The following is a 22,876-nucleotide window of genomic DNA, read 5'->3' as shown; positions in this document are numbered from 1 at the left end:
CCAGAGTGCTGCTCTTTCCTTTCCAGATGGAAACCACTGGACAGTTGAGTGAGAAATCTTTTCTTGGTAGTTGAGAGGTACCTAGTCTGTCTGAAGGGGGCCACCCCCAGCTGATGGGGAAAGTACCACATGGAATGGAGACAGGAGGGGACTGAGGACTTCAGCGATCTAGTGGATGGCAGGAAGCCTAGGTCTTCACTTGGGGGTCCTGGATCCCTTGCGCCTGCTAGGGCTCACCCATGATTTATTTTCAAAAGCCTTCATTTGCCCCACATTCGCCTTTTCTTTGGTGGCAAAGATGGCAAAAGCCAGCATGAAGAAAAAGGCCCCGTCTGTGCTTGACCTGGTTGAATGATGGGATTTTTTTCTTTTTGCAAAAATGCATTGGTAACTCTTAAAAAAATGCAAATGCCTAATTTTTTAACAGTGAAAGAAATAAACTAAAGAGCATGGGAATTTAGGAGGGAAGGTGTGAATCCCCATCACCAGTTCTCTGTTCAAGATGGAACCTACCTGGTGATTCCTTCCTTTCAAAGTGAATTTTGATTTTAAAGTTTTACCTTTATTTTCTGGATGTCATAAATATAATCACTGGGAGAATATTAAGAGACCAGGGAACAAGGCACCTCTGAGAAATCCTCTAATCATTCCTCTAGTCTTCTCATAGGGGCTTGAAAATAGTTTCTAGTTTATCTTTAAAATGTTCCTCATCTTTGTGTTCTATACTGATTACTGATAATTCAATGTAGCCAAAAGGCCCAGTGCAACAGTAGCTAAGTCTTTGGCCTCCTTAGAAGAGTAGATGGGATGACCATGAGTTGAGATTCAGATTTCATAAAGACCTCATTGACTTGGCTCTGCCTGTAGCAAATAAGATGTCAATGATATCTTCCTCTTACAGCTAAGAGCCCGAGTCAGCAATTAACTAGAAACTCACACTGAGTGTATTAGTCAGGGAAGGCTAAATACTGTTAACATATAAGCCCCACAACTCAGGAGTTTTTTCTTATGACATAAAGTCTAATCAACTTTTGGCTTGTGATGACAAGGAACCTAGTTTCATGCCCTCTTGTGGCTCTACCATCCCCTGAGTCCTCGAATCCCCCCTAGTTCCTTTGCATCTAGCCTGCAGAAGAGGAAAGAGAGCACAGAGGACTGGAAATAGCACACCTCATCACCACCCGCATTCCACTGGCCAGAACTCAGTCACATGGCCACATCAAACTGCAAGGGAGGCTGGGAGATGTAGTCTGTACCATGGCAATAAGCTCTCTGGCATGGAAGATGCCCTTATTTAGCTCCACTTTGTGATTTGGATTTGGCTCTGGGCAAGTCACGTGGCCAGACACATCTCTGTCTTGAAAATGGTGGTAATTCCACCTGCCCTTCCCTGTCTCTCAGAATTTGGCAAAGTATTGAGACATAAAAGGCCCCTAGAGGGACCATCTGGTCTAGCCTCTATAGGCAAAGTCATTGTCTTTATCCCCCATGTTACAGACCACTTGCCCAATGTGACACAGCCAGTTTATGGCAGGACTGGCATTAGAAGCTGGATCTTTCTCTTGGCTCAGAGCTCCTCTGCCTTGCTCTGTTCACTCTGCCCTTGAATGAAAACAGTTGTACAGGATATAGTTTCAGGAAGCTGATACACAGTCCCTGGACAGCCTTTCACCTTGTATAATCAACAAAGACACCTATTCATATTACTTAAAATCCATATGAGATTTCCTTCCTCGGTTCTTAGTGTAGAACCACTTAGAGTTAGGCTTGGAAGAGTCAGGCACTGCTCTATGCCCTGTATACATATTCACTCGTCTAATTCTTACAATAACCCTGCAAGGAAGGAACTATTCTTAACCCCACTTGATAGATAAGGATGCTGAGGCACAGAGAAGTAACTTACCCAAGGTTTTACGGCTAACAAGTGACAGATCTGGATCATCTCACTACTCTCGTCTCTGATCTGGTGGACTCCATGTCCAGCCGTCTCTGGTGTCCAGTCAATGCAGACCCCGACACTCAGGATTTAATATTTTGAGTTTTCTCTCTTAGTGAGTGACCTTGAAGGTCCATGGCAGGGAGTCATTTGTAAATTTTCTGAGGCATGAACTCAAACCCCCAGATTATAAAATTGATATGCAGGCTTGAGCTCCACAACTAATGAGAGAGCTGGATCCCTGGCCTCCAGCTCCACCAGCCCAATGAGGCTTTGTTTTTTTCTTTTAAAATTTTTGGTCTACTCATAACTGGGTAGGCAGTAACTACTGTGAAGTAATAAACATGTTTGTTTCCTCGTGAAAAGCGGCCATCAAATGAGGAAGGACTCTTAGGTCCAACCTTGAAAGGCACTTGACTTGGCGGGGGTGGGCGAGACAAGCATAGCCATTTGACTCTTGAGTTAATTGCTGGTTGAGGTTGTCTTGTCTGTTACTGCATAAGAGACCACCCCAAACTTACTGGCTTAAGAAACAACAGCCAATCTGTTGGTTCAAGATTCTACAGTCTGGGGTGAGCTCACTGGGCAGTTCTTCTGCCAGTCTTGCCGGTGGCCAGTCAGTTGGTGTGTCACCTGGGGGCTAGGCTCCACTGGGATGCCGGGTTGGCTGTGCGTCTGTCTCTTTCTGTGTGGTCTCAGGGCCTTTCTAAGTGGCCTCCCCAACAGAGTAACTGGACTTCTTACCTAGTGGCTTAGAGTCCCCAAGAACACAAAGGCAAAAGCTTCCAGGCCTTCTTTTTACCAACAGAATGAGACAAGTCACAGGGGTTCCATTTTAGGTCACCTTCCCCAGGCCTTGGAGTCACTGCAGCCAGGGGGCTGCAGTGGCTACTTTGATGCACCACCCACATCCCCTTCCTCATCAGGACTTCAGAACTCATTCCCCAAACACTTATTCATCAGAGCTGGGCACTGGTGGCAGGCACCTCACAGCCAAGTCCCTCTTTGGGAACTGTCCTTAAAGAGTGCCACCTCACCCAAGGTCACACCCCTTCCCAAGTCAGCGCACATCTGACGACTGATCGTGTTGCCTGAATTCAGGACAATCCTGTAGAGCCATCCCAGCTCCAGAGCACCACCATGGGATTGACCAGTCCTGTGCTGTAACTGCCTCTCCGCCCACCTTCTCTCTCTGCCCAGTCTTGCTTATTTCCCCTGTAGAGGTGTTGACCCAAAGAGCATTTCCTACTAAGCTTCCCACACACCACTGTCTCTACCAAAGTCTACCTCCAGGGAACCTGACCCAAGATGGGAGGCTTGTAGACTGGGTGACTTCCTGCTACAGGCTGGGCCACTGTGAGCACACACAGAAGCAGTTCACACAGCCTGGGCCTTCCCCAGACTCTTCCAGTTGGGAAGAGCTGACGAGTACTTAAGCCGTAATAGGAGAAAAGGAGCAAACATAATGTAACAGAGTCATAAGTAAGTCTGACGCCCTGATGATTTTGTCCCCTCCTTACTCTACCCCTCACAACTTCCCCCAAAGTTATGTTTTTAGGGGATGGGTGATTCATGACATTGATTACATGGTTAACAATTGTGCCTAAGCCGTCTCCCACCTGATTAGTTCTTCCTTTGGGCATGGCACTGGCAATCAAAATTTATCTTTCAAATTAAGGCTATAATTATATTTTGATAAAGATCTAGCAATTCAATGAGAATGAAATTTTGAGGGTTGCCAGGATACGGATGACTCTGGGTTATAGAGAATGGTTTGCATGCAGAATACTAATAGGTGGTTCGGCGCTCTTATCGAGACCTTTCCAATAGCATCTGATAATGCAGGCCCGTCAAGTACTGTTTCTCTGCTATTATTCTAGGAGGATAAAAGCGATGAAAGATATAAGCAGGGTTTTATGAGTGAAAAGGTGATTCATCAGATGTCTTTTGGTCTATTGCACAAGAGTTAAGAAATAGAGTAATAATTATGTGGTGTTACCTTAAAATATAGGAGACAAAAGCTTTCTCTTATTTCCTCGCCGCCTCTTTTTGTGTAAATGAAAGCAAGAAGTCTTAGCTGTTGGGTTACTGTTTTGTGTTGGGAGAGAGGGATCTTCGTTTGCAATGGTGTTGACTCCCAAGAAAATAGAAACAATGGAATTGTGTATGGTGTCATATTCTAACTTTTCTTTACCATTTTTTCCCTTTTACACTGTCGGATTACTACTCATTCATTCATTCAACAAATATGGAGTCTCAAATATTGTGCAGGTCCTACTGAGGGATCTAATAAAGTTTAAAATGGATAACCACACGTGAAAGTAATAAATAACAATATAACACAGTAGCACTCAACACAGTCTTTTGGGGAGAGAGAGAGGATAATCTTAAAATTGAGATATAATGTAACATATAGTTAAGTTGTGTATGCACCTTAACTGTTGAGTTCGATGAGCTCTGACATGCACATTTGTGTAACCACCTCCCAAAATAATATATAGTACATTTCCATCACCCCCTAAACTTTTAGTACCCCTTTCCAACCAATCTTCCACCCATTTTGTCAACCATTATTCTGATCTCTATCATACAGATTTGAGTTTCATGTTCAGATCTAGGAGCTACATATAAAATGAATCCTACAGTTTGATTTTTAAAAAATATCTGGTCTCTTTTATTCAGCATAATATTTTTGAAATTTACTTATGCTGTTGTATGTCTCAGTAGTTCATTCCTTTTTATTGTTGAGCAGTAATCCACTTTAAGAATATACCATAGTTTATCTGTTTAGTTGGGCTGTTTCCAGTTTGAGGCTATCATGAATAAAGCTGCTAAGAATATTTTTGTACAAGTCTTTTTGTGGATTTACATTTTCATTTCTCTTGGGTAAATATCAAGGAGTAAAATTGCTTAGTCATAGGGTAAGTGTAAATGTTTAGTTTTATAAGGAACTGGCAGTGATTCTTCCAAAATGGTGGCCCCATTTTACACCCCGACCAGCAGTGTATCAGAGTACTAGTTGCTCTGTATCTTCGCCAGCACTTGGTATGTCAGCAGTCAGTACAGTGGCTATGAAATGGTATCTCATTTTGGTTTTAATTTGAATTTCTCTGACGACAAATAATGTCAATTATCTTTTCATATACTCACTAGACGTTCATATATCTTCTCTTGTGAAATGTCTAGTTAAGCCCTTTCCTCATTTTTAATTGGATTCCTTGTCTTTTTACTACTGATTTGTAGTTCTTTATATACTCTGAATGAAAGTTCTTTGTCAAATATATGGATTACAAATATTTATTCCCAGTCGGTGCCTTGCCAGTTTATTTTTAAATGGTATTCTTTTGCTGAGCAGACATTTTACAATTTTGATAAAGTCCAATTCATCAGCATTCTCTTTTATGGCTGGTCCCCTTTGAGCCCTATCAGAGAAATCTGCTTCCCTTAAGTTCATGAAAGTTTTCTCAAGCATTTTGTTCCAGAGGTTTTATAGTTCTAGCTTTTATGTTTAGGTCTGTGATCTTTCTGTAATTTCTTTTTGTGTATGGAGTGAAGTAGGGATCAAAATTAATTTTTCCCATACGTATATGGTTCCAGAACCACGTGTAAAAAACAAAAACCCAAAAACTTTCTTTTCCCCCATTGAACTGATTTAATGCCTTTTTCAAAAAATCAATCAACTCTACGTGTGGGGGTCTACTTCTGGACTCTGTTCTGCTCCATTGATCTATATGTCTACTCTCCTGCCAAAACCGCACTGTCTTGACCTCTGTAGATTTATAGTAAGTCTTGATATCGGGTAGTATAAATCCTCCAAATTTGTTCTTCTCTTTTAAGATTGTTTTAGCTATTTTAGAACCTGTGCATTTTCATATACATTTCAGAATCAGCCTGTCAATTTATTTTTTAAAAATGCTAGGCTTTTTGATTGGCCATTGATTTGAATCGATAGATGAATTTGGGGAGAATGGCTTTCTTTAACAATGTTGTGTCTTCCATCCCTGAATATAGTATAGCTTTTGATCATGTAGGCCTTCTATAATTTCTCCTTAGCAATGTTGTGTAGTTTTTAGTGTAAAGGACTTAAAATCTTTTGTTAGCTTTATATATTTGATACTCTTGTAAATGCTATTCCTTTTTATTTAATTCTCCAATTTGTCACTACTAGTATATATAGAGAGACATACAATGGATTTTCATATATTGACTATATAAGCAGTGACTTTTCTAATTTTACTCTTTAGTTCTAACAATTTGTGTATGTTTCATAGGGTTTTCCACATACACAATCTTGCCTGATAACGACAGTATTTACTACTTGCTTTCTTATCTTTGTGTCTTACTAAACTGGTGAAAGTAGATGTTTTGACTTCTTCCCAGTCTTAGGGGAAAGCAGTCAATGTTTCACCATTAAATATGGCAGCTATAGGTTTTTTAAGAAATATCTTTCATTAGGTTTTGGTATCAAGGTTATACAAGCTTCATACAATGAATTGAGAAATGTTCTTCTCCTCCTCTATTTTTTTTTTAAAGAATTTGTATAAATTGGATTATTTCTTCCTAAAATGTTTTATGGAATTCACTGGTGAAGTCATCTGGGCCTGTAATTTTCTATGTGGGAAGGGTTTTGATTAAGAATTCAATTTCTTTAGGCGATATAGGACTGTTTATATTTTCTATTTCTCCTACGTCCTTTGCAAGAGTTTTTTTCCCGAAGGAATTGTCCATTTCATCTAAGTTGTTGAATGTGTGAATGCTGTAGACTGGAGTAGGCAGAAAGACCAAACATATCACTTGAGGTGGAACTTGGAAGAGAAGAGACTTACGCAGACAAGGAGGGGAGGGAGTTCTGGGAGAAAGAATGGAGCGAGAAAAAGACATGGAAGTAGGGCTCCAGTGGTGTGGGCTGTTGGACATGGATTATGCCAGGCTGGTTGAAGGAGAAGTTTTGGGTAGAGAAGTGGAAAATAATGTTAGAGAGATAGCTCAGAACCAGATCAATGCCAGATTGAGGAGTCTGGACATTATGTGGGCAATGAGAGACCACTGGATGATCTTCAAACAGGGGCATGAATTGTAGAAATGAATGATGGATTGGTAGAAAGGAGACAGCAGTGGTAAATGAAGTTCTTTCAGAACTGGTGCAGTTTGCGAGGGTGAGCACTGTCTAGAAGAAAGGAGTCTGATAAAGAATGAAGATGTTACTGGAGAGCAGGTTCTTGTCGCGTCACAGGAAGAATTCAGAAATGAGATACGGAGGTCAAGAAAGCAAAGTGAGGATTTACTAAGCAATGGTGGACTCTCAAGGGGAGAGCGGGCAGACTCAGGTGAGTACTGCCCTGAGTTTCTTTGGCAAGGTGGTTATATGGGGTGTAGAAATGAATGGGCAGAATATTCATTGGGGGAGGAGGGGTCTGGGGGTCATATTTCCTGATTTTCATCCCAGTTCCACCTTCCTGAGGGGAGGAGGGATTTCTGTCCTTATTTAGTGTTGATCGGAAGTATCATGGTGTTGGTACATGATGAGTACTTACAATCTGCAAGGCTAATTTTATTGTAATGAGGGCTTAATGAGCAAAAGTTTACATTCAGATGCCAGAAATTCCCGCCTTTTCCCATCTTTGTCCGCCTCTAGGTCCTTGTCGCCCTAAAATGTGTGATCCCCTGTCAGTCCGGAGGTTCTGCTTTCCTTTGCCCAAGGACTCCCGTTGTTCACAAGATGCGTGTTTTCTTGCCATTTGGCCCGTGCCCCTCCTTCTCTGCTCATATCCAGCTATCTGCCCGCTCTAACAAACTAGCAAGAGTACAGTGCTTGAAGTTTTCTGAAGGTAAAGGCCACTGAATATTTATTTCTCTGCGCGCACACACACAGTTATGTGCCCCGGACACACCTATCACACTGTATTATTGTCTCTGTTCCCATATCTATCTCCTGCCCTAGATAGCCACCCTTCTCTAGGGGGAGAGCCCAAGGTTTATTCATGCTAAAGTACCAGTGCCTAGCCTTGTAGCAAGCAGTTAGTTAATAACAAGTGAATGAATGATATCTGAAAGTACAAGTGAGTGAAGGAGGGAACAGGCAGAATAAAGGAAAACCGGATTAGTCAGGCTAGGCTGCACTCCGCAGTGATGCCAGAGAAACCAGCAAAGCTCAGTGCTTTAACACAGTAAAAGTTCAGTTTCTTCCTCACGCAGTCGGCTGTGAGCCTAGAACATGGAGTCCCCAAGCAGTGGAGAAGAGTGAAGCAAGGCTCATGGGAGGTTTTGTGAGGGTGGAGGTGGAGGTGGTGCATGGTACTTCCGTCCGCGGCCCGCTGCCTGGTAGCTGACACTGGCTCTTTTGGCTGCAGTCTGACTACATCAGAAGCTGAAAGTGTAGATGGACACATAGACACTTGGCAAGCACTAAGGACAATCAGAAAGGAGTAAAAGGGAGCTCTGAAAACTATTTGTTAGTGCTTCCAGCCTGAGAGAAACCTAAGCCTTAGAGGTGCTAAGGGACTCCCTGAGGACTACCCACAGAGACCACAGACCCTTTCTGCCAACAGAGCTCAGTCTCCCTGGCCTGCCTTTTAGGCCTTAATAGTTATCACCTCAGGGCTCGCTTATTGCTGACTAATTTTTAGATGCCATCTCCTCCAGAAGGAGCTGTGAGCAGAATGAAGCACTAAGAGACGACGCTGTCGGCTACCCTGGGGCTCCAGCCAGAAGCACCAATGGAGAGAGTCACGATGTGGGGCAGGGCAGGAAGTTTTGATGATGAACCTCCCAGGAGGCAGCAAAGCAGTCCTGCTCCGGGAGGCATCTGTGCGAAGCTCATGCCAGCTGCCTAAAAAGAACTCCGCATCCTCTGTGATCTGGAGTCTCATATTCAGGATCAAAGTCGCCACCTCGGCAGGGCCCGGGATGCATGGCACGGGCACTGTGACCATGGGCCCCACTGCCAGGGTGTGTCCTGTGTAGCCAGAGGTGCAAGGGGAGTGCCTCACTGTAGGAGGGTGGCCTCCCTGGCCTGGACCGTAGTAACTGTTTGGTTTTTAGAGCTGGTGTGAAGGTCAGAGATGATGAAGGCAAAAACAGGTGGCCTAAAGATTGGTACATAATGGGTTTCAGCAGAAAGTGTCTCTGATAATGATGATGGCAGTGGAGCAGGAGAAAATCATTTGTCTCCCATCTTTTAAAGAAAAATTCATGGTCGGGGGCGCCACTGCAGAGCCTGCCGCTTTCCCTCCCGAGGCTGCCTCCCTGAGCGGGGCTGTGCACACCGTCAGCTCCCCTGCACCAGTCAGTGCGAGGCGCATTTAAATAGAATGAAATAAAAAATGCTATTTGCATTTTATTTAAATGGTGGAACTGTCAGAAAATGAGCCATCATTTCTCAGAAATGGAGGAAATAGTGAAAGGATTAAAGGAGATATTGTAAGTATAAAATGAGGAAAGTAAGAAAGACCTGTTCTCACGCCCTTTCCCTCACTCATTCTGTTCCTGCGCTCTGGTTTTGCTGTTCCTCAAACGCTGAGACACCATCCCACCTCAGAGCCGTTGCTTTTGCTGTTGTCTCTACTGGGAACTCTCCCACCGCGTATTTTCACTTGACACCTCCCTCACCACATTAGGGATCTGCTTGGACGTCACCTTGGCAGAGAAGCCCTCCCTACCTGTCTGAATTTAGGTTCCCCCAGAAGTAGAACCTGACACAAGGATTGGAGTCCAAGTGGTTCATCTGAACAGTAGACCCAGGTAACATCTGTAGGGCGTGGGGAACAGAGACAGAGGTGGGGACAAATCCAATAGAGACGTGCCATCCAGCGGTCACCACGTGGCCAGTTGGAGCTCAGGCCGCTGAAGAACTCTGGAAGGGCGCAGACCACACTCAGGAGGTGGCTTAACGTTGGAGGAGGGCATCTGTCATCGCTGAGGGCTGCTCCCAGGGGCATGAATTCCCTAATCCTTTTTGCTTACCCTGCTTCTGGGCCAAGCATTCTCCCACTGCCAGAAAAATAATCAGCTCCAGGCAGAGTCTCCAGGGGTCACGGGAAGCGGCCTTCAGAGTGTCGCAGTGAGTGCTGTGGGGACGTCGGCAAGGCACCGAGCTTCTGTGCGGCACCGCCCTCTACCCCTGCACCCCACTTTTCTACTTCTGCACAGAATGCCTACCGCCTGGCATAATATCTGTGTTTATTTGTCATCTGTCTCTCCTACCAGACAGCAGGCTTTGGGGGGGACAGAGACCTCACATCTCAGTGCCTCAGGCACAGAGAGCACTCGGCGGATATTCAGTAATTTTTTGTTGAATGAATATTCAGAGCAAGGTGGCAAGTTGTTGATACACGGTAATCCTCAGCACGTGAAAGTGTAGGAGAAGCTGGGCTGAAAGAAGTTGCAGGAACAAAGGTGAACATGACACAGTGGAGGGTCATGGCGGTTGCGTGAGCGTCATTGTTTTGTACGTGTTTTATTGGATAAGGAGAGATCAGAGAATGACTCGTCATTCTAATTTCTTGGTCTGGTTTTTCTGGGTACTCATGGGTTTCATTCTTGTCAAGGCCATCGCAGCTATAACGTTGGCCCTTAGATCACATGGGAAAAAACACCAACACCAGGACTTTCTTTACAGGCTGAAAATGTAATCTAGCCAAAGAGGGCAGGATAGTCTTGGTCTGTCAAGGCCTAGGCCCTCACCAAGGACAAAAAGGAAAGGAGTGTGAAGGGGACAGAGAACGGAAGTAGAATGAGAGGGTGAAGGGGACAGTGCAGCCCAGGGAAGCAGGAGGCGGGGGACAGGCCTACTAGGTCTTGCACCCTCAGTGCCAAGTGAGCATGCACCTGGGGTTTTCTTAATGTTTGAGATGAGCCTTTTGGGGTTAACCCAAATAACTACAACCACCCCCAAAGCCCCAAATCCATACTTGTTACTAAAAAGGCCCTGATAGTCCTACAGTTCAGACCCCAAACTGCTCCAGGCCACTGGCTTGAATTCACCTCAGGAGGAGTGAACTTCTGGAGTCTGTTACACCCCTGACGAGGCAGTTTGCCTGGACAGTCCCAGTAGACTCTGCTTCCTGCGGATTTGCAGAAAACCCTACCACAGATGGCACTGGTATTTCTGGAGTGGGCTGTAGCCAGTAGCCAATAGCTAATAAAGACCCCGGAGGGCTCAGTGGTAAGTTGACACAGTGGGGAGAGAGATGGGAATCTGGACACCTCTGCGTGTCACTTGTCCCTGGTGGCTTTTGTTCTGGAAAGAACAAACCTTTACTTGGGTGGATAAAAGGCAAATAAATGTTGCTCACCAAAGCTGTTGGTTTGACAGCGTTTAAAAGAAAGCTAAAGAGCGCGAGGGAACATTGGCTGAACCTCATTCTTAAGTACAAGGAGATTGCCAAGTTGTGTTTAGGTATCTGCTTGCCTTCTCTCTGCTAGCTCCACCTCTTCATGTACACATCCCTGCCCTGATGTCTAATTCTCTGCAAAACTGACAGAGGGGGCCCGAGGACAGCCCACTAAAAAGGGTCTGCCCCATGTCTACACAAGATTGAATCTATACCTTTGACTGAATTCACTTGGCAACTTTTGGGAAACAGCCAGTTTAGGTGTAATGGGTTTATGGGTTGTGTAAGTGTAATGAAATAATAAATGGTTCTCATGTACACAGAGAATATACATATCAAAAGGGTACAGCCTAACGAATTTAAATTTTAAGGAAAATTAGATGAATTAAAGCATGTTCAGTTTAATTGTGGCACCAGCATCAAATAAAGGGAATATTAATTGATGTCTTCTAAAAAAATGAAATAATAAATGATTCTCACGTATTACTGGGAAAAAGATTAGCCAGCTGTTTTTGTAGTGAGTGAAATCCTGTCCAAAATACCTCTTCCTAATGTTGCTCTGTTGTTGCAACAAACAAAGTGACCCTGTGTGCAACTTGGATGGCTGCTTAGGCTCAAAACAGGTGTCAGGCTGATGTCATTGACTCATGCCATTTGGTTTGCAGGTTGGCGGCATTTCTGTTTTAATCTTGATTCCTAGCACCACATGGGTCTGAGGCTATAAAAGAAAAACTATAAAAGAATGTCTTTACTCTTCAAGGTTATGGTATAGCCCATGCTTTTCCTGATTGCCAACTTGGTCTGGCCTTGGTGTCTCTGACCAGAGAAGCTCGGTGTTGTGACTCTCAAAGAAAGTTGCTGTCTGGAGCAGGAGGGCACTATGAAGGCGTGAGCCTGTGTGGGGCTGGGCACCTTGCTCTGAGAGCACTGACAAGGTCTCTCAGCCTGGGTGGCCGCAGGGGCCTTGCCTGGGCATTGGCCTTGGGGAGAAACCGAGTACAGTGGATGCTTGCAGCTTTTACTGGGTAGGTGACTTAGGGAGGTATGTGTCAGAATAAAGAGTGACTTTGTAAACTTGTAGAGTTTGGGAAGAAAGAGCAAAGGAAGGGATAAAAAACAGCACTTAGCAGAGCCACAGGCAAGCAGAGTCCTACTTAGCGTGCCCTCTCGCACCATCCTTATTTCTCTGGATGCCCCAAAGCGACTCATAATTTAGCCTGCCGTCTATGCATCTGGTTTTCAAGGACAAGCTTTTGTCACGGCTGACTGTAAATTGAGGGGGTGGCTTTAAAGATGTTTTCTGAAGAGCAGAAACGTCTGCAGATTATTTCCATAGCATCCCAGTGTGTTTGACAGCATTGAGTGGCCCTATTCGTTCCTTCAGCAAGCGGTCGTTGAGCACCTACTCTGTGCCTGACAGTGTGCCTGGTGCACAAGGAATAGTCCTTGTCCTGAGAAAGCGGCAGCAGCAGCAGCAGCGCGCGAGCAGCACTAGCACACTCCCCCCGCCCCGCCAGGTCAGACGTGGTCGTAATTTGGGGAAGGACTGAGGCAAAGACTGCACTTGTGGGAGTCTAGAAAGCATGTGTTCTAAGCAAACTAAGAGAAAGCATTCGTCGTTCCCCCACCTAAAGGTACGCGTGCCGTACAGGGCCTAGGCGCTTCCGTTGCCACGCTACAGCAGTGAGGGCAGCTAGCACGTCAAAGCGCTCACCTTAGAAGGACAAGCCTCTGCCCTGCTGCCATCCCAGTTGATGGGGTGGGACCTATAGGAAGGAAAGGAAACCTGGAAGTGCAAAGCTAAACGGGAGCGTGGTGAGGCCGTGTCCTAGGCTGAGGAAGGGCCAAAGGAGTAGCCACGGCAATGACACAGCGACTTCAGCCAGTCAGTGCAATGTGAGCTGTCCTGACAACCCCCAGTGTCACAGTGGCTTAATGCAAGTCAGGTTTTTTCTTCACTTGCATAATAATGTCCAAAATGGGTTTTTCTTCATTGGTGGGTGGCTCGTCTCCTAGCCGGAGTTCAGGAATCCAGGTTCTTTTTATCCGGTGACTCTACCATCTTTGGTCTATGACTTCTCAGGTCTCAAGAATGTGAAGAACGGGTGGGAGATTTTTATGGGCTGTGCTGGAAGTTCACATGCTACTGTTAGACCGCAAGACCTGGCCACGCCCAGCTGCGAGCGGGGCTGGGAAATGTAGTCCCGCTGCATCTGTGCTCAAGAATAGGAGGAAATCACTTTGGTAACCAGCTAGTCCAGATGCCACACTGGGCTAGAGGTCGGGGTCAGCGCTGTCTCTGATGCCTAGTTGCAAACCGCAGGCCTTCCTGGTCATTCGGTCTGTACTGTCGTTGCTTCCATGCCTTGCTGCCCGTAGCCTTGCTCGCGCTCACATCCCCGTTTTAGTTCATCAGAGCACTTACTACTACCTGAGTGAGTACCGCATGGGAGGCCCCTAATCACTCAGTGCTCCGTGCATGAATGACCCCCTGAGCCCTGAGTGAATGGCTCAATGGAGGAAGTGGAACTTGGGCTGGGTATTAAGTAGCCTTTACCTTGGGAGTAAAGAGATCAGGAAAAGAAAGGCGGCAGAGTAAAAGGAGGCAAAGATGAATGGATTGATCCATTTATGGAGCCGAGTCGCATCCATTCAACGGAGACTTGAGTGCCTGTAAGAGTTTCAGTTCTGGGGCCGCCGCCTCCATACCCCTGAAAGACTGTACACACCAATAAAAGTCGATGACTACCAGAATGTATAAGGAAAAATAAGACCTAGCGATATACTATCTATAAGAGGTGTGCTTTAAATGTAGAGACAGATGAGTGAAAAATGAGTTTCCCTTACAGACTGTGAAGGGGGTGGGGGAGGGGAGAAAGCCATCACAGACCATCACGGCATGCTAGAGACTTTGAAAGCAGAAGACCTCCGGTCTAGACATGGGGAAGCCGCTGCCCCCCACCCCTCATGCTGTACACCAGAAATTGGACAACACTGTAAACTGTACTTCAACAAAAATGTATGTGAATAAGTAAAATAAACTTTCCTGAGTATAGAGTTCTATACTGAGAGTTGTTTTCCTTGAGCCACTTTTGCCCGCTGGCTTCCATTGGTCCTGCTGCATAATCAGTTGATCACCTAAAGCATATTCCTTTGAAAGCCACAAGTCTGCTCTGTCTGCCACTTTGGCCTTGGTTTTCTGTACCGTCACTATGCTAGGGCTCAAGATGGCTTACCACCTAGTGTTTTGTTTTTCTTTTTTGGTAGCTCTTGTTTGTGGGTTTTGGTTCTGTTCTCCTAGTCATTTTGTTTTCAGGCGGTGATGATGAGATACTTTTCCCAGATTGTCTGTGTCCTCACTCTTGAGCGATAGTTTAGCAGGGTATAGAAACCTGCATTGTTAGTTTATTGTCTCCTGTGTCTAATCTCGCTGATCAAAAAGTGTGCTCACAGTCTAAATGTTGTACCTTTGCTAAACGGAAAGATGAAACCTTAAAAGCCATCAGGGAGCCTTTCCCTCTATATGTGAAGTACAGGGTGTGTTTGCAAGGTGGCGTGGTCCTGGTGGAGGGCATCGTCTGCGGACAAGTGTAGTGGGAAAGGTATGCTGGAACAAATCAGGCGTTTCGAAAGGCAGGTTCATGAGTCCACACTGGAACAGTTCCACTTATCGTGGATGTGTTATTACATGCCCAACTTAAGTAGGATCAAAAGTCTGCCAAAGTAGTAAACATACAAACCAAAAAACTGGATTTGAGTTTAGCAAGAATGACTAGCGTCTGCTGGGCCTGATTTTTATCATTCATCTACATGGCTCAGTGCAATGAACTCATGTCAGAGTGAGAGCCACACTTCCAAATTAATGGATGTCGTTGAACCACATTTAAGTTACATGGATAAGTGGTCTGTGTGAAGGATGTCCCTGAAATGAAGTGGGTTTTTTTTAAAGACTTGAAATAACTTTATGATGAGTGATAACCCTTAAACTCAAGGCGGAAGAGGTAAAATAAGTGTTTTACTATTGGGCATACCTCTGCACCCATGGGCGGAATTACAACCTCAAAACCTAGCAGATGGCTGTTCTGGTCTACGTGGCATTATGGCAAGGCAAACAGTGGCCAGAATTACACATTCACCAACCGCCTACCTGTGATCATTGTGACTGAGCAAAAGGATGGGTGAGATGTAACTTTTGATCCTAATGGTGAATCAGTGTCCATCAAGTCCAGAGTAGTCTGTTGGGGAAATCAGGCCCATAAGTTCATTGAGACCTTTGGGGAAATTTCATAAGCACAGATAGCAAGTTAGAAACGGAGGTAGCACTCTGACTCCACGTATCTAAAAATGGAATATGATTTCTGCTTCCAGCAAAAACTCCTCTGTCCTTCCCCGGGGCTTGAACCCAGGACCTCCTGCTTGCTAGCCCTGCTCTCTGCCCCTGAGCTACAGGCTCTCGCTAGCTACCTCAGTTTCCCCGAGTCAAGTCAGGGTTATCTCCCCCAGCTGAGGGAGGATGCTGGGTTCCTGGTTCCTCAGCTGCAACCCAGGCTGAGGCACCAGGAATTCAGCACCGTTTGTTAGTTGAGGAGATAAAGGTGAGTGAGGGGAAACTCAGGTAGCTAGCGAGAGCCTGTAGGTCAGGGGTAGAGAGCTAGGACTAGCAAGCAGGAGGTTGTAGGTTCGAGGCAGGCAGAGAGGCAGAGAGGCAGAGAGGCAGAGAGGCAGAGAGGCAGAGAGGCAGAGAGGCAGAGAGGCAGAGAGGCAGAGAGGCAGAGAGGCAGAGAGGCAGAGAGGCAGAGAGGCAGAGAGGCAGAGAGGCAGAGAGGCAGAGAGGCAGAGAGGCAGAGAGGCAGAGAGGCAGAGAGGCAGAGAGGCAGAGAGGCAGAGAGGCAGAGAGGCAGAGAGGCAGAGAGGCAGAGAGGCAGAGAGGCAGAGAGGCAGAGAGGCAGAGAGGCAGAGAGGCAGAGAGGCAGAGAGGCAGAGAGGCAGAGAGGCAGAGAGGCAGAGAGGCAGAGAGGCAGAGAGGCAGAGAGGCAGAGAGGCAGAGAGGCAGAGAGGCAGAGAGGCAGAGAGGCAGAGAGGCAGAGAGGCAGAGAGGCAGAGAGGCAGAGAGGCAGAGAGCAGAGAGGCAGAGAGGCAGAGAGGCAGAGAGGCAGAGAGGCAGAGAGGCAGAGAGGGCAGAGAGGCAGAGAGGCAGAGAGGCAGAGAGGCAGAGAGGCAGGAGCAGAGAGGCAGAGAGGCAGAGAGGCAGAGAGGCAGAGAGGCAGAGAGGCAGAGAGGCAGAGAGGCAGAGAGGCAGAGAGGGCAGAGAGGCAGAGAGGCAGAGAGGCAGAGAGGCAGAGAGGCAGAGAGAGAGGCAGAGAGCAGAGAGGCAGAGAGGCAGAGAGGCAGAGAGGCAGAGAGGCAGAGAGGCAGAGAGGCAGAGAGGCAGAGAGGCAGAGAGGCAGAGAGGCAGAGAGGCAGAGAGGCAGAGGCGAGAGGCAGAGAGGCAGAGAGGCAGAGAGGCAGAGAGGCAGAGAGGCAGAGAGGCAGAGAGGCAGAGAGGCAGAGAGGCAGAGAGGCAGAGAGGCAGAGAGGCAGAGGCGAGAGGCATAGAGGCAGAGAGGCAGAGAGGCAGAGAGGCAGAGAGGCAGGCACTTCTAACCCAGGACTTCCTGCTTGCCAGCCCTGCTCTCTGCCCCTGAGCTACAGGCTCTCGCTAGCTACCTCAGTTTCCCCGAGTCAAGTCAGGGTTATCTCCCCCAGCTGAGGGAGGATGCTGGGTTCCTGGTTCCTCCTAAAAATGAATTTTGATAATAGAGACCAGATGTAAGTTTCCCAGCAGAAAGAAGTAAGATGATGAAATATAGGAAAGAGTGGTTCTTTTGCTACAATTTCTAGGCTACAACCCAGGGTGAGGAACCAGGGACTCCGCATAGTCCCTCAGTTCAGGAGATAAAGGTGAGTGAGGGGAAACTATGGTAGCTAGAGTGAGGCTATAGGTCATGGGTAGAGAGCAGAGCTAGCAGGCAGGAGGTGGTAGGTTCAAGTTCTGAGGAGAGGTGGAGAGGATACATCCATCCTTCCATACGAGGGAGAGAGAAGCAGGGTGGGGCTGGTCTGGAGGGTAAAGCAGTCTGGGCCCATTCTTGCCCTCCCTGAGGCCGGCAGGCTGCCCAGGTGCTCAGGAGTTCCTCTGTGCAGTGGTTTTTAGGAACCACTCCTTCCACAAGAATTTGTCTCTGACTCACTGGTGATCTCCATCCTAGGCCCAGTGTATCCATGGAGAAGACATAATGGGTTCAACGCTCTGTTTAGGGAAAGGAGACCTTCTTCCTTGATCTCTTGAATGAGTCGCAAGGACTGTCTCCCTCTCCTCACTAGCTCTGTGGTTTCCTTCACCTGACACCCATCACCCCATAGTGGGTTCTTTAATGCTTGTGCTCTTACCTGGGCGAAACTGGGGAGGCTGAGCAGTGCTCTGAAAGGTGGCTGAGACGTGAAGGTGTGGAGAGGGAGCTGGCTGGTCACGGGCTGGTGGTTGGTATCCGGGGGGGTCTCCCATCCCTTGGCCTGGGGGCAAAGGTTGGCCCTAGCTGTACTGTAAACTTCAAACCTCTCTCCAGCCTTTAGTGAGTTCCTCATGTGAATGCAGCAGTCTGGGTTTCTACTCCACCCAGACTCCTTCCTCGGCCCCCTCCCCACCCCGGGGTCTGCCAGATGCACAATTTAAAGCTACTGACGTATAACGCCCCCTTTCCCTCTCTGTCTTGCAGCTGTCTCCAACCTGGACATCGAGAGCAAGCTGAGCGTGTACTACCGCGCACCCTGGCACCAGCAGAGAAACATCTTCCTCCCGGCCACAAGGCCGCCCTGCGTGGAGGAGCTGCACCGCCACGCCCGGCAGAGCCTGCAAGCCCTGCGCAGAGGTGACTGATCCTGGCTGTGGGGGCTTTTCGGGGAGAGAACTTAGGGCTTGTCCCATCCAGAGGTTGTGCCCTGTCCCATTGGTCCCAACGCCTCCCCTTCTTAGAGCAAGTACTTTGAAATACTCCCTTTTCCACCCTGGAATGAAATTCATGGGTAATATAACCTGCTTATTGATATAATTTAAAATAGCATTATGGCCTGAATATGATAATAGAATTTAAAAGGAAAATTATTTATAATATTTACAATATGCAAACCCCAGGCACGGCTGTCCTAGAAGATGTAACAAAGCAGTCAGATGTTGGTACTTATCATAGGTTTGCGTGAAGTAAAGACAGAAGTCATTCTGAACAAAAAGTAGAAATGAAGGAGTCAAGGGTCAGGAGGATAGAAACTGGTGCATTTGGCACATATTAAACATGGGCCAAAAAAAAAACACCTCTTTGGATTATAATTAAGAGAGAATTAGGTTTGACTCAGAAGTAGGTTCCAGGCTTTTCCCTTACAAGAAATTCAGGTGGGTTATTTGTGGGACCTGGGGCACTGTGTCATTCTTCAGGACTGTCCCATGCATTGTAGGATGGCTGTCATCCTTGGCTCCAACCCAGTCGTCTAACAGCTAGAACCTTCCCCCAGGGGCTCTTCTGCTCCTTCTGAGAACCAGTGATCTGGTCCATTCTACAGCAGAGCACGTAGAGGCCTAGAGAGGTCAGGAAACTTACTGAGGGTCATACACAGTAGGTTGGGTCCCGTGCCAGGACCCAGAACCACACCTGCAGACCCCAGCCAGAGCTCTTTTCCTCCTCACCGTACTCTGTGTCCTAAGGAAATAAATATTTCTAGTTCTTTCTCAGTCCTGAGAAAGCCAGAGACAGGCCTTCTTTTCCACTGGTTACTTTTTAGTGCCTTAAAGCCATTCTAATTAGGGCAAGGAGACTAAACACTGGCATCGCCCTTTTAGAGCCCTCTACATTGTGTCACACGTTGACATGCCATCTTTTTTGGCTTTAGATTTTTGCTATGGAGACACATGGGGTCTGTACATTCAATGTCTTTGTTCCAAATTCCCTATGTTCCTTTAAGGAATGGTATTCCGCTAAAGTATTAGAATTCAAGTGAAATAAAATTACAAATGCTGTTTTCAGCTTTTTTCTTACACATCTGACTTCTCCCTTCTGCCCGTCCCTTGTCCTTTTCCCCTTTAATGAAAGAGCTAACCTACTAACATCCTTAATGCAACTGTTTCCAAAAATTCCCCTTGGTTCTTAGGAGCAGATACTGTCACACTTACAATGAAGAATGACAGTCAGTATCCTCCAGACCTGTCTCTGGTATTCCTACTATTCACGTTGATCCTATAGTTGGCTGAAAAAGTTCTTTACCAAACTTTTAGTACCAGCCACCTTCCAGAAATCGTCCTTAACACACTTACTGTTCCTTTGCAGCCTGGATTAGGCAGGTGCCCTGCCCCTAACAGCCCCTGCATCCTCCCACCCTGCAGTGCCACTTGGACGCTTGCATCATAACTAACCACTTACGGGCCTGTCTTCTACCATTAATCCATGAGCAACTTGCAGGCAAGGGTGAGATCTTATCATTTTTTCTTTTAACTCAAAGCAGTTAGCACGCACCTGACAAATAGTAGGTCCTCAGTGACTGTGCAACTGAATCCAATTTGGCAGGAAACAGGTTGAGCTCTGAGGGCACAAAATGACGACAGAGGAATCCGATCATTCTCACTAAATACCTTCTCTGAGCCCATCATTAGAGAGCTTGAGTAACATTAGCCCTTTAGACATAATTATTTTTATCCCTGAATTATTATTCATAAGTCATCTCTGATTAGATTTTTCCAGATTCAACCAGATAACATTAAGCTCCTCGTAAGCTATCACATTTCACCGCGTTGTCAGGTTTGGACTTAATAGCAGAACTGAGGAACAGCAAGTGCCAATATCAATTTTCTCACAACTTCCTCCTGGGGGCTGAGAGAAGGATATGGGGCCCCCCAGGGTTTGGAAGGAAGACAGAGGAGCTGCATCCTGCCCTCCACAGACTGCCTTGCTTTGTGGTTGTCTCAATAGCAAATCTTGGGTGTAGTAGTTTTAATAGCACTGCAGAGAGCCATAAACAGGAATTATAGGCATCACAAAATTAAAAACATGCAGTGTAGAATTAAAATTAGAAAGTGACTTTTTTTTTTTAGCCTTGTCCAAGAAACAGTAGCTTAGCAGTGCATTCAGCAGAATACCACTTCTGCCACCTGGTGGCCATGACTGATACCCTCTCAGACAAGGCCTTGCTCGGCAAATGAGCTTCCCTGTGGGGTCTGTATTTGGACAGCTGGAATATCCTGGCTTCCACCAGGAGGGAGTGGATAATGAAGCACAGACAAGTGAAGCTGTGGTGGCGGCAACACTGTTCTCCTTTTGGAGATGAGGCTTTATAAGGAGGGAGCGAGGGGACTGAGATCAGAATCTAGAAATTGGCTGCCTTCAAGATATGCTCAATAGTAAACCCCTCAACAAAGTCTACTGAGGGCCAGACATTGTGCCAAACCTAGGCTTCAGAGAGCCACAGCATGTGGTCCTTGCCCACAAGTTACTCCTTGTCTAGTGAGGGAGACCAGCAAGTAAGCAGGTAATTTCAACACCATGATATGCGAGCTCAGAGGAAAGGCACTAATCACACTGCAGCACTTCAGGGAAGGCTCCTCAGAGGAAGCAGCACTGTAATGGATTTCAAGATATTTAGAATCTGCTTCCTCTTTTTTTCCCTTTTTTCTTAGCAGTTCTTCATGCTCAGAGCCAATAATGGCTTGAAGTGATGCCACTATTTGTTTGTAAGATGGCGAGAGAGTGATTACTAGAGGCTATAAAAAGAGATTTCTATTTTGTTTCCTTTCAAGTTTCAGGACCGGGGGTCTAAGGGAATAACGAACAAGAGTCTACTGCAGTTTCAGACTCTAGCAGACGAATGTTCTCCACACCCCACCACCAGAAAGAAGTATTAGAGAGCCATTAATCTACCTGCCCGCTCCTGGCCTGGGGCAGATGAAAGAGACGTACTAGGAAGTGGAGCAGGGGAGCAACTATAGGGGAAATTAAATTGATGTCTGCTTCCAGACTCCTCCCTTCCTTCCACCTTTTCCTAACCAGTGACACCTATATTTTATTCTTTGTTATGAATTTAAGAATGTAAAAGCTTTTCCTTATGCTGCCCATTTCGAAAAGCCCACTAATTGACATGCAGAGAAAAATGAGGGTAGCTGGAGGTGTGTACTTTAACATGCAAGACGTTTATCTCAAAAAGTCTTCATGGGAGGGAGATCAAGACAGCAGAGCAGAAAGACATGGAGCTCACCTCCCCCCCACAAATACATAAAAAACACATCTATATCTGGAACAATTCTCACAGAATACCTACTGAAAGCTGGCAAAAGATCTCATACAACCAACGCTGCACACAAGACCTCCACATAACCAAGTAGGAGTAAACAAACAAACAAAAAGGAATGGAGAGGGAATCTGTGCCCCTGGGAGGGAGCTGTGAAAGAGGAAAGGTTCCCTACCTTGGGAACCCCCTTCACTGGCTGGGAGATCAGCAGGGGCAGGGGCGGGGGCGGGGGCTGCAAGGGCCTGGAATTTGCCCAAGAAAACTGTTCCCAGGCCAGCTTGCTGCCAGGCAGGGTAGAGAGAGACGGGCACTGACGGCTGCCAAGTCACCACACGCCTGCTAGTATGTGCACCGGCTAGGTGCTGAAACTTGGGCTTCAGGGAACAGACGTGGGGAAAGGACTTGGTTTCGTTGCATGGAGACAGCCTGAAGTGCCTGGAATGTGGTTTGGACTACAAGCAGGGATGTGCCTAAGACAGAGTGCACATCTGCCATAGGAGCCCCATTACCAATGTGTGAAGGGCAGGCATGGGTCCACCATGGAAGCCCGATTGTTAGTCAGCGTGCTCACAGCAGGGCGTGGCTCTGGCCACGCTGGACTTTGGGACTGCACGTGCCACGGTTGACGCCCAAGCCAATTACTGGCACTCCCGCAGGGCAGATGGGTCCCGGGGCAGCACCAGCAGCAACGATTTTGTGGGCGCACACACTGGGTGGGTAATGGTGTCACAGAGTCACACATCCCAGCGTACAGCTCTTGGGGAGGAACACAGCAGCTCCTTTCCCAGACAGACAGCTCCAGTCCCACCTACCTCAGACTGCAGCTCAGAAACGAATCTGGGGGCTTCTACTCCAACAAATAGGGAGCAGACCTTTCCCCTGACAGGGCTGTGACCACCACAGAGCAAAGAGGAAGCCCTGCCCAACATCCAGTGCAGGCTCTGGACACCACAACACCAATCCCACCTCCCATCATCAGGACAACAGACAGCACATGGCAAGGAAAGACATGGCAGGCAGCCATACCAAAAACAGCCCGCACACCAAAAAGACTGGACTCACTCACGCTACACAGGGATGCTCCCACATAAAACAACCCTTTAAGACCATAGTAGATAACTGTTTTTCCTAAATTCATAGTCAGAGAAATAAATGTGAAATGAAAAAACAGAGGAACTACTCCCAATTACAAGAAAAAGAGAAATCCCCTGAAAGAAAAAAACAATGGAACAGACTTCACCAGGCTACCAGACCCCAAAGTTCAAGAAGAAGGTAATAAAAATGCTATGGAAACTAAGAAAGA

At 46.7% G+C, this 22,876-nt stretch overlaps 1 protein-coding gene across 3 annotated transcripts in view; it reads left to right on the top strand.

Moving 5' to 3' along the window:
• NHS (NHS actin remodeling regulator) overlaps window positions 1–22,876 on the top strand; it is a 339,250-nt gene that overhangs the window by 255,768 nt on the left and 60,606 nt on the right. For all 3 annotated transcript variants that reach the window (XM_032475419.1, XM_032475418.1, XM_032475420.1), the window contains exon 2: window positions 18,024–18,176. In XM_032475419.1, coding sequence (XP_032331310.1) covers window positions 18,024–18,176 — 153 coding nt within the window. The remainder of the gene's footprint in view (window positions 1–18,023; window positions 18,177–22,876) is intronic.

Source organism: Camelus ferus, chromosome X (genome assembly GCF_009834535.1).
Source record: "Camelus ferus isolate YT-003-E chromosome X, BCGSAC_Cfer_1.0, whole genome shotgun sequence".
NCBI lineage: Eukaryota > Metazoa > Chordata > Mammalia > Artiodactyla > Camelidae > Camelus > Camelus ferus.
The sequence above is the reverse complement of the archived record's forward strand: the minus strand, read 5'-3'. Positions and strand labels throughout refer to the sequence as shown.